Source organism: Hippocampus comes, unplaced genomic scaffold (genome assembly GCF_001891065.2).
Source record: "Hippocampus comes isolate QL1 unplaced genomic scaffold, H_comes_QL1_v1.1 scaffold261, whole genome shotgun sequence".
Lineage (NCBI taxonomy): Eukaryota > Metazoa > Chordata > Actinopteri > Syngnathiformes > Syngnathidae > Hippocampus > Hippocampus comes.
In genome coordinates this window covers 7,593,417-7,604,997 of record NW_017805824.1, presented here as the reverse complement: position 1 = coordinate 7,604,997, position 11,581 = coordinate 7,593,417, and the positions used below count along the sequence as shown (strand labels likewise).

General features: G+C 40.5%; 1 protein-coding gene across 1 annotated transcript in view; it reads left to right on the top strand.

Annotated features, from left to right (window-relative positions):
• The window catches only part of adamts7 (a disintegrin-like and metallopeptidase (reprolysin type) with thrombospondin type 1 motif, 7), an 84,029-nt gene that overhangs the window by 54,745 nt on the left and 17,703 nt on the right, over positions 1-11,581 (top strand). The window contains exons 12-16 of the mRNA XM_019886931.1: positions 4,542-4,711; positions 4,818-4,951; positions 7,108-7,228; positions 7,971-8,215; positions 8,651-8,792. Of these exons, the coding sequence (XP_019742490.1) occupies positions 4,542-4,711; positions 4,818-4,951; positions 7,108-7,228; positions 7,971-8,215; positions 8,651-8,792 (812 nt within the window). The remainder of the gene's footprint in view (positions 1-4,541; positions 4,712-4,817; positions 4,952-7,107; positions 7,229-7,970; positions 8,216-8,650; positions 8,793-11,581) is intronic.

The following is an 11,581-nucleotide window of genomic DNA, read 5'->3' as shown; positions in this document are numbered from 1 at the left end:
GGGGGACACTTTAATTGACTGGGGCTCGGCTGCTTTTGTGCCTCGCTCTTGGAGTTAGAGGAGGAGATAGGGGGAAGAAAAAGAACCAGCTCCGTGACCAACTGTGATTGGGCTTATGTCACAGTGAAAATGAGCGAGGAAGAGAAGTGTGAGAACCTGCCATCACAGGTGGTGACATTCCTCTCTTGGATGTCTCTCGGGAGGATCGCCCGACTCTCTATGGACGTGGCAGTTTTTAAAAAGTGAGTTTCTATCATTGTGCGAAAAGCATTGACTAAACGTGTTGTTGTTTTTTTTTAAACAAAAATATTTGTTTTATGTATGAATTAGTTTTGACTCCAGTTGAATTAAACATATCGCTGTAAATACGGCCAAATGTTAGTAGCCTCGTGTCAGATTTTGGAAAAATTATTTGGTGCAAAAAAAAAAAAAGCCTTCATGAACACTCCAGCTAGAAACTTTTCTTTCAGCACAGTCTTTTAAAAATCACCATAGGCAAGAGGAGAGTAATAAATTCGGAACATTTAAGATGGCCGGTCTTAAAATTGTCGGCAAGTTTGTAAGGAAGCAGGCCAAGCAAGCAAGTTGTCTGTTTTACTGCATTTGCCAATTGTGGAAGGCTTTCAAAGGATCCTTTTTTAAAATGAGAAAGCGTTGTGCGACAAACACAGATTAATATCAGTAATTGCAGCATTCAACTGGGTTTTAGGCATGATGTCCCTAATCTCGTCCCTAATAAGATGAATCTTCAGAGTAAAAAAGTAAAATTGTGAGCTGAATTTGGGGAACTACTGCAGGTCGGATGGTGTTGCGTTAGCATTGCTATAAAATCAGTATTTAACGTTGATTATTCTGGAGAATTAATTAGCTTTAGCAAAGACAAGAGCTTCTTTGTATTTAGCCAAGGTATCGCACCATGCCTGATGGAATAGCTCGAGTTTAGTCGCACGCCATTTGTGTCCAAGCTTCATCTTCAACGTGTCGGTTTCTGCTGTAAACCTCTTAAGACCAGATCGCAAGGGCAAACAATTTCGACTCTTGGCAAAGGTAGAAAATGCGTGTTGATGTTCACGTCCAGGTTCTCGTTCTAGCTATGTTCTTCTTTGTTATATTTGATTGCCTCATCCTAGTGTCATTGGAGCAGATGTCTTGGCCTGTTGCGCGCCAGCTCCCTAAGACTAGATTCGTTGTCGGATGCTCTGGTCACCGGGAGTGTACATTACTGTGGCTGGGTTTTTAAGATAAATGTTACGAGTGATTGAGTCACCGAAAACTAAAGTAGACTGAGGTTGAATGGAACGAGCTAAGGGGCTGTATCTGTTCTGCATCTTAACAGGCTCACCAGGATGTAGGAAGTTTTAAGAAGCCTTTTTCGATTAAAGGTGAAACATATGAAACAAATAAGTAAAAGCCTAATAGCCTTGATTTCAACGGATGCGGACCACGATCACCTCGATGACTCAGAATCTACACAGACGTATTCTTTAGAATCTATATTAAAAGTCCACCGTTTTCGAATGAGCATCACATGTACTTTGAGATTCACTACTTGAATGATGAAGCTACTCCTTCCATTGACTGAAAGGAAACAAATTAAGAAGAAAATATTTCATGACACACGTTATGCTTGTCGATCTCATCACTCATCCATCCATCCATCCATTTTCCGATCCGCTTATCCTCCATTGTACTTGTTCTCATTGTGCTTTGGTTATTGTGTTAACCCACACTGTGTTGCACTTCACCTACTGTGGCTTTGTCAAAATCACAGATTTTTGGGGGGGAACCAAATCTTGTTGTCTAGCAAGGTTTTATAGTTCTGTTTACTTACTGGCTTTGGAAGTGGGAAAGGAAAGCCTCAGATGTTTAACAGACCTTTACTACAATACATACAATATCTTCTATACATTTTACGCCTGCCATTGTTTGTATGTTCAAATATGTTTTGTGTTTTTAAAAGTATAAGAGGGATGTGATTTATTTTTTTTTCTTCCATATGGTCTCTCGGTTAGGCATTTTCTTGAAGGTATCCCCTGCAATGAACAGGAGTTCAGTGCTCAGTCAAAAGTCTGTAATCAAAGGAACTAAAGACAGAGGGCGGCAGGCAAATGATTTATTGTGAGGAAAAAAAAGTGAATTACTCCGTATCAGTTGCCAAATCCCATTCAAATAAATCCTTTCTTTAATCACATACGTGATCAGAGCAAGCTGATCGATTGGCTCTTCCTGGCTATCATGTCACAGTATGTGCTATGACGTGTGTGCCATGTGGTATTTCCGAGCCCTTAATTAACTTTTCTACTTCATTGTCATTTATCATTTTTACTGATTGATCACAACAATATTATAAAGATCCCACATCCATTTATTTATGCAAATCTCATGTTTTAATATTTTGTAAATGTATCCTCACTTAGTACTCTGGTGACAGTCTCCCAGTCTTTAATGTGGCCAATATGGCCCTAAAATGAGTATGGATAAAAAACTTTTTGAAAATGCATACTTGATATTTTGACTGCTCTGAAGTGAGGAGAGAAGCTGGAAGGAGTTGTTCAATTCACACTTGTCACCAACTCGATGCCTGTCGCTGATGGACACAGGTGGTGGCACATTTTAAGTCAGACAGTTCAAGTGAAGTACGCTTTATGAAAATAGGCCACACAAAGCAATGCAATGATCGTTAACAAGAAAACGTATTTGACCAAAAAATGTATGTAGTTCATATTAGTCAGTTGTTTTTGTTCTTGTTGTGACTTGAAAACTATTCAAGTGACGTGACAATTTCCCAAAATTACTTTCTAAATATAGACTATGTATTAAAAAAATATGAATTAAAAACAATTTAAAAAAACAATTTTGAATCACTGTTAAGTGGTGGATTAACTAGGTGCACCATCAAAGGTAAAACGGACCCACTGCGAGTACACTTTCATAAAAAAAATACTTTCTGATGCAAGTGCTGCATCAGACTGTCAATTTGTCCCAGAGCTTTCCCAAGATTTGATATTAAAATCAGCGGCACCTGGCAGGAGTGGTTAACACATCTTCCTCACAGATCTGAGGTTTGGTGTTTGAATCCCATCTCGAGTTTGCTTGTTCTCCCCGTGCTTGTGTGTGTTTTCTCTGGGTTCACCGGCTGACCATTCTTATATGTTGTGTGTTGCTTTAAGATGTTTTTACTGACAGAATCCAGCAGGTTGGGTTGAATGCATGTTTGTCAGGCTTTCGTGTACATGGTGACCCCAAGAGTTGTGTGTGCCCTATTACCATTGCTCTTTACAAAGTACACAGATAGCTGTAGAACATTGCAGGAGGGCATATCGGTACGTTGTATTCTGATGATACTGCTCTCCTGTCTCTTCGTCAAGGCCCAGACAAAGATTGCGGTCATGTTTTCCCAACTTTGGTTCATGAGAAGATAGCTTACTGTCTCAAGATATTATTTCAAAAAACAAGGAGCTTATCAATCATTTAGATCGTGCGTCAAACTTAAGGCCCGTGGGCCAGATGTGGCCGGCCACATCATTTGTAGTGGCCCGCGAAAGCAAATCAAAGATGACAACTTCCATGATGTTTGCTAAAATCTGTGCCAAAATTTCAAATGTTCATCCGTAATAAATCAGTGACATATTGTCACCGTTTTCTTGTGACCAAACCCCTTGTTGCCGTTTGTGAAACAATAATTGAATAAAATATTATTCTTGACTTCTTTATATAGTTTCAGTCACAAAGGCCCTCCAAGGGGAACGGTCATTATAATGTGGCCCGTGACAAAAATGAGTTTGACACCCCTTATTTAGATAGATTAAAGCACCAAAAGCAAACGTTATTGACAGTGAAGTTGAGCTTGTTGAATTATTCAACCAACATGGCACTGCATTCGACTCGGTTTGACTGGAACACACATGCAGTCATGAAGCAAGGTCAACAAATGATAAATGTATTGCATTTCAGGCAATTTCCTTTCTTCATTGAAAACCTTTCAATGGTTTATTTTATCAGCTGGTTCAATGTGTTGCCAGTGAAAGACAAAACCTGCCTGAACAGCATTATCGAAGGTTGCTCCAAGACAATTGGCGTCACGCAGCAAGACTTGGGTACACATTTGCTGAAAATGCCACCCGAGCGGCCACAAATTTTGCCCAGCATTTTTGTGTGCCCCCGATGAAGAAAAAATGATTCTCTAAGTTTCTCATTCCTTCCTACTAAGGCTGCTCAACACATCACTCTTTTTAAAATCAATCGCTTTTTTTCTTTTTTAATCTTCCATATGACTGTTTTCATTGTGTTATGTTGCCTTTGTCTCCTTGTTTTTGTTTTCTTCATTTCCTCCTGCCACCGAGCCTATTTACCATGTCTTCTGTGACCAAGTGTTTTTTGAGTGTTTTGTCACACCACAAATGAATTTCCCTCACCTGGATCACTGCACTTGGTTTATCTTATGGAGTTTTAGAATATTGTTTCTAACTGTTGCTTCATGCCTCATGCCACTAAGTCGACTTCAACATTATCAACTGCTCTAACCCTAACACATCCTTCAGTCCCAGGAACAGAGGGAAGTACTGCCTGGGAGAAAGACAGCGGTATCGCATCTGTAACACAACACCGTGTCCAAACAACGTGCCCACTTTTAGAGATATCCAGTGCAGTCAGTTCAACAGTGCACTCTACAAGGGCAAATTCTATAAGTGGGTTTCGGTCATAAGCAGAGGTGAGCAGCCGATTTTCATTCAAGTTGACAACGTGATATTCGTGATACAATGTTCAGTGTATTGTCATGCCTTGTATACCCTAAGCGTGTCCATGTTCCACTTTAGTCAGTCCTTGTGAACTCCACTGCCGTCCACTGGATGAACACTTCTCCGAAAAGATGCTCGATGCCGTCACTGATGGCACCCCGTGCTTTGAAGGCAACAAAAGCCGAGACATGTGCATCAATGGCATCTGTAAGGTAGCAGTATTTCTAATCTTTAATTTATCTCAAAGTAAACATCTGATTTCATTTGTCAAAATTAATTCACTGGTATACACATGGATGTTAAACCTTACACGATAAGGGTTTTTGGAGTTGATCAGTGATCACTAAGTTTAAAAAAAAAAAAAAAAAAAAAAACAATACTCGATGACCGATTCCATCAGAAGATGGAACAGTCTTTCTCTTTAAACAACTTGCATATTTACTCTGCATTCAACCCGCGCCACTGCAGAAATGCATTGAAAAAAAATAATTAACCCCCCCCAAATTCCTCCAAAAAACACTGATGAAGATTAAATATAATGTGTCATATTAAAATTGAATACATAACACACATACCGTAGCTACTTGTTTCTTTGCCAAAAATGAAATGGTTTTCAGACTTTTGATCAGTCAAAAAAACGAAACAAACACTAAAACCACCACAAACGCTATTGCTTTGTGATTGGATGGTCGAGGACGCAAAGGCGAAAAGTCTTTTCACTCTCAAGATGCGCAACAAGGCTAAAAGTAGATTCGCTTTTGAGCTCACATATGCACTAGGGCAGCACAGAACGACTCCGGACTAAATGAGGTTGTGTGGCCAGTTAAGTAGATTGTGAGCTACCAGTAGCCCGCAAAGTAAGTATCTTTCGCTCATGGCATGAACTCAATCACTGCCAGCCCGCTCAGTTTAATGCTATTGATATAGCTCCCTGTCAATGACAGTGGATGAGTAAAAATAAATAAATAAATAAATATAAATAGACTGCCACCTATCATCCATTGGGAAATTTGTTACTTAATTGAGATACAAGGCAGCCAGTCATACACCTATTGCATGTCTCACCCTGCATATACGTCTATTGGTTCATGCAATTATGCAAGGTGCCCGAATATATATATATAGGACATAGAAAGAATTCTAAGTACATTTTTAAATAAGTAAATCGAGAGAATAGGTCGATCATTTAGACTTGGTCATTGCATTTGTAGCTGGGAGTAGCACTAAAAACTGTGTGTCCGCTCCTGCAGTATTTCTTTTGTGTGTTTGGCTGAAATGCTGAATGTGCTACATTCTCTCTACGAGCAAGCGTTATGCAATTGACATTTTGCATTTCATGTTATTCAAAATGCTGTGGCCCTTTTTCAAGATAACATCCACCTGACTATCTGGGACAAAATGCCGGTTACTGATACACTCTTTGGATTTGGATTAGACTCCAGATTTCATGACATTTTGTGACATTTTTATAAGACATTCATTCTTTCACAATTTCTCTTTCATAGCAGTGACATCCATCCATCCTTTGTCCATAGTGCTTGTCCTCCTTCAGGTCAGAGTTGACCTCGGGCATGTACCTCACACAGCCCGTGTTGATCAATCCAAATAAACAAACTACCATTGATCCGACATGCAGTCAGATTTAAACTCTTGATTTCAATCATAGCCAATAAAGATATGAAATTTACTTTTACTCCAAACGCTCAGAAATCATATTTGTCTTTTGTTTTCAGTTAAAAGCAAAAGAATAGGACAGCAATTGGCCAACCTTCATTCTGTGAAATGCTTTTAATAGAATGTATTATGGGATTTGCTTTAAACCTTCCATGCACCCTGTAACCTGATAACATGATGAGCTTTCCACTGGAGTAACCGCTGTCCCAGGGTTCATTTATAAAAACATGTTCCATTTGATAGTACTCGCTGGAAAGACTAACCTGTTCCTCTTGAGAATACCCATAAAAATGCTTACACTTAGGCAGGATAATGAACATTAAAATATATATATATATATATATATATATATATATATATATATACACACATATATATATATACCAATTCTTTGCCATAATAGCTGCCAAAAAAAATTACCCACTCTGTACAGTTCCTATCAAAAATCGATTTATTCACCTTAAAAATCCCTTTCAGACTCATCTACCAATTCCAACTTGTATCTTATTCTGAAAAAGGGCGCACGTCTTCAGTCGTGGTTATCCTTCCAAACGCACATCCAAAGCTTGCAATTACACATCCATTCGAACTCGCATTTAACAAGTTATTCAGTCAGGATGTTTTGCGTTCCTTTCATTTATCTCATTCAATTCTCTGCCATTGTTTGCGTTGTGTTGTTGCCTGCCTACCGCAGGATGTTGGCTGCGACTACGTGATTGAGTCAAATGCAGTGGAGGATCGATGCGGCGTGTGTCTTGGTAACGGCTCCACCTGTGCAACTGTGAGGAAAACATTTGAGGAGAGTGAAGGACTGGGTATGTTTCTCATACATCTCGCAATTTCACTTGAGCTCAAAGTTATAATAGAAAACATTGTTGTCTAGACTCGACAACATTGTAGATTGTTTCTGACTTGGCAATGATGTTTGCCACAAATGTGATTCTGTTGGAAACCTTCTTTATATCACCCTTTGAAATGATGCACATGCATTTGTGGGAAGAGCGCTCTTATAGAATGCCTAAAATCCTCACTGTCTATGCCAGAAACCTTATGACTCCCCCGCTCTTCGTTCTTGTTTGATGTTCTTTGGCTAATTGAATGATTGAAGTTTTATCGGTAACAAGAAAGAAGCAAGTCATATTGGTCATTTTTCATGTATTCTCTACAATCCAGACTGTGGATGCATGGAATTGTCTTTCATAATGACATCACTTCGTGCTGCCTTCAGCAAAAGGCGTTACAACCAGCAAATCATTGCATGATTTATCTTTAAAAGACACAAGCTGCTCATCCCACAAATGTTTGTGACTTTGAAAAGGGACATCACTGAAAAGGCAAATCAACTGGTTCAGAACTGTCTAAGGTTTCTGTTAAGAAGCTTTGTTACAACATAGAAATAATCTGCTTTGTAAAACAAATTTCAGGTTTGTTTTATGTTTATGCAACAATTACATCGACTTTTTATTATCGAATACCCTTTAGATTCTGCTTCACAATGTATGCATGAACTGTGATTCCACAAGCATCGACATTTAGATGAGATGCGTTCCCGTCAAGGTTATGTGGACATTGGACTGATTCCGGAAGGATCATGGGACATTCGGATTGAGGAGATGGCCGAAGCTGGAAATTTCCTAGCGCTCAGAGGTGACGGCCCCAACAAGTATTATCTCAATGGCGGCTGGACTATTCAATGGAATGGCGAGTACAAGGCAGCTGGGGCTGTATTTACGTATGAACGAACAGGACATCGAGAGAACCTAACCTCACCTGGGCCCACCATGGAACCACTGTGGATTCAGGTGGGATTGATCATAAAATTCAATGTTTTGTTTTTTTAGTGATAGCTGTCAATACAGATGGAGTTGCATCAAAACTGTGCAATTAATTTAATGCTCTTATTATTTCGGAGGTCAATTCAACCCTTTTCAATATTCAACATTTTTAAGTATATGACTATTTTTTTTTAATTAATATTTCACACTTAATTTAATGGAGCCCACTGAGTAAACAATGGCATGTGAAATGGCATGGTTCTAATGCATCAGTAGAGCAGCCAAAGTCATAAAATCAGTCTTAGGATTCTATGACATTTTAAAACAAATATTTTAGTTGGGTTCTACCTCAATCACTTTTTTTTTAAATAGCATTTGGTCACACATACAATGATGCTGCTCTCTTTATCGATTCCGTTTTCATCTCACACAAAACTGTGTTTGTTTGACTTATTCTTGTAGCTCCTCTTTCAAGAGACCAATCCAGGAGTGCGCTATGAGTACACAATCAGTCAAAATGTTTCTGAGGATAATAACGGTTCGGCCTCAGTTTTCTTCTGGAAGTGTGGATCATGGACTGAATGTAGTGCCACCTGTGGAACAGGTAGGGGAAAATGCTTTGCTCGAGAATTTTTTTCAATTTAAAACCTTTCCCAGGTGTTTTATTTACATTGCTGCGACATGCTTTCATCAAAATCTCTCATGAATCAAGAGGGTGGTGCCTGAACTTGGCAACCAATGAGGCTATGCAGAGTGCCTGTTGTCATTTCGCTGGGAAGTGTATACATAACAGTGGTCTGGATCTCAGTGGAAAGTGTATGCGTCACGGTGGACTTGATCTCACTTGCAAGTGTGTATATTCAGTCCGACGTTTGGGCCTCTGCTTTTCGGCATTGCTTAACAGGCTGGCTCTCACATTCAATGGTGGCAGATGGAGTTTTCATCAGGAGAAGAACAATAAAAATGTGTGTGTGTGTGTGTGTGTGTGTGTATGTCTATATATATATATATATATATATATAGAGAGAGAGAGAGAGAGAGAGAGAGAGAGAGAGAGAGAGAGAGAGAGATGGTATGAGTTTGGAGACAGTGGTGATATACTAATCAAAACAATTAACCCTTGTTTGTTGCTTTTGGGGAAGAAAATCTTCCATCAAGCATGAGAGGGGAGATGAAGTTGCCGAAAGCAAGACGCTTTGTCCATACAAAACGAAGAAGCAGCCATCAAAAGAGGCTGTGGCTCGCGCAAAAGCCACACCGCAGCGAAGGTCTGCCTGCGCAACGGCAAATGAAGTGAAACCAGAATGTGGCGTAAAACATGTTGTGTGCCCTTACATCAGCGCAATTGCTTCGTTTTGCATCACACACCCAAAAAATTGCATAAATCTCAAGGTGAAGGAGACACACGCACGAAATTGCAGGCAGGAGGGGACGTGCATGCACGCGCGTGCACTCACGCCCATGCACACGTGAACGTATAGTGCACTTCGACATGCAAAAGGTTTGCTCCAGTGAAAATGGGTGCAATTAAATGAGTTAATCAAAGGCACGTGGCAGTCTTCCTGGAGTTAGCCAAAAGGACTCTCAATGAGAAAGAAAACTCTCTGGTCTGATGAGAAAAAGAATGCCAGGCGGTCATCATCTGACCCTATATTCCTTCAGTGAAGCATGGTGATGGCAGCATCATCATGGTGGGATTATTTTCGATGGTAGGAACCAGGAAGACTCATCAGGATTTGAGGGAAAGACGAATGCATGTACAGAGACATCCTCGATGCAGCGATGGCTGTTTGAAAGTGCTCTATAAATACAGTTGAGTTGAGTTGATTAAAAAACCTGCACCAGAGTGGTCAGCACCTCAGGCTGAGGCGATTTCCCTTCCCACAGGACAACGAAGTAGTGGCTTCTGGACAACTGGCTTGTGAACGTTCTCTGCCCCCTCAAACCTTTTGACATTTTTGCCACATTTCAGATTTGACTTTTTTTTTGTTGTTGTTGTTGTTTTTTTTTCTCGAAGCATCAGCACTAAATGGGTCACTGTTGTGAAGTGGAAATACAAGACTGAAAAGTGGGCCGTACGATATTATCTGGCCCCTTTACTATCAGTGCAGTCAACTTACGCCAGAAGTTGATCAATTCTGAATTTCTCAATGTTGGCCTAAATCACTGATGATGACAAATGGATTCCACCTGTGTGTAATCTCAATATAAATCTGCTCCGTTATGGTCTCTGAGGTCTGTTAATAGAATACTGGGGAGCAAACAGCATCATGAAGACCTTGGAACACACCATACAGTATAAAGTATGAAGCAGGATTAGCATACGAAAAGATTCAATAAGCTTTCAGCATCTCACGGAGCCCTGTTGGATCATTAACATTGAAATGCAGAGACGATCAGACCACTGCGAACCTACCAAGACCTGGCCATCCCTCTAAACTAGAGAGAGAGAGAGAGAGAGAGAGAGAGAGAGAGAGAGAGAGAGAGAGAGAGAGAGAGAGAGAGAGAGAGAGAGAGAGAGAGAGAGAGAGAGAGAGAGAGAGATGGTATGAGTTTGGAGACAGTGGTGATATACTAATCAAAACAATTAACCCTTGTTTGTTGCTTTTGGGGAAGAAAATCTTCCATCAAGCATGAGAGGGGAGATGAAGTTGCCGAAAGCAAGACGCTTTGTCCATACAAAACGAAGAAGCAGCCATCAAAAGAGGCTGTGGCTCGCGCAAAAGCCACACCGCAGCGAAGGTCTGCCTGCGCAACGGCAAATGAAGTGAAACCAGAATGTGGCGTAAAACATGTTGTGTGCCCTTACATCAGCGCAATTGCTTCGTTTTGCATCACACACCCAAAAAATTGCATAAATCTCAAGGTGAAGGAGACACACGCACGAAATTGCAGGCAGGAGGGGACGTGCATGCACGCGCGTGCACTCACGCCCATGCACACGTGAACGTATAGTGCACTTCGACATGCAAAAGGTTTGCTCCAGTGAAAATGGGTGCAATTAAATGAGTTAATCAAAGGCACGTGGCAGTCTTCCTGGAGTTAGCCAAAAGGACTCTCAAACAATGAGAAAGAAAACTCTCTGGTCTGATGAGAAAAAGAATGCCAGGCGGTCATCATCTGACCCTATATTCCTTCAGTGAAGCATGGTGATGGCAGCATCATCATGGTGGGATTATTTTCGATGGTAGGAACCAGGAAGACTCATCAGGATTTGAGGGAAAGACGAATGCATGTACAGAGACATCCTCGATGCAGCGATGGCTGTTTGAAAGTGCTCTATAAATACAGTTGAGTTGAGTTGATTAAAAAACCTGCACCAGAGTGGTCAGGACCTCAGGCTGAGGCGATTTCCCTTCCCACAGGACAACGAAGTAGTGGCTTCTGGACAAC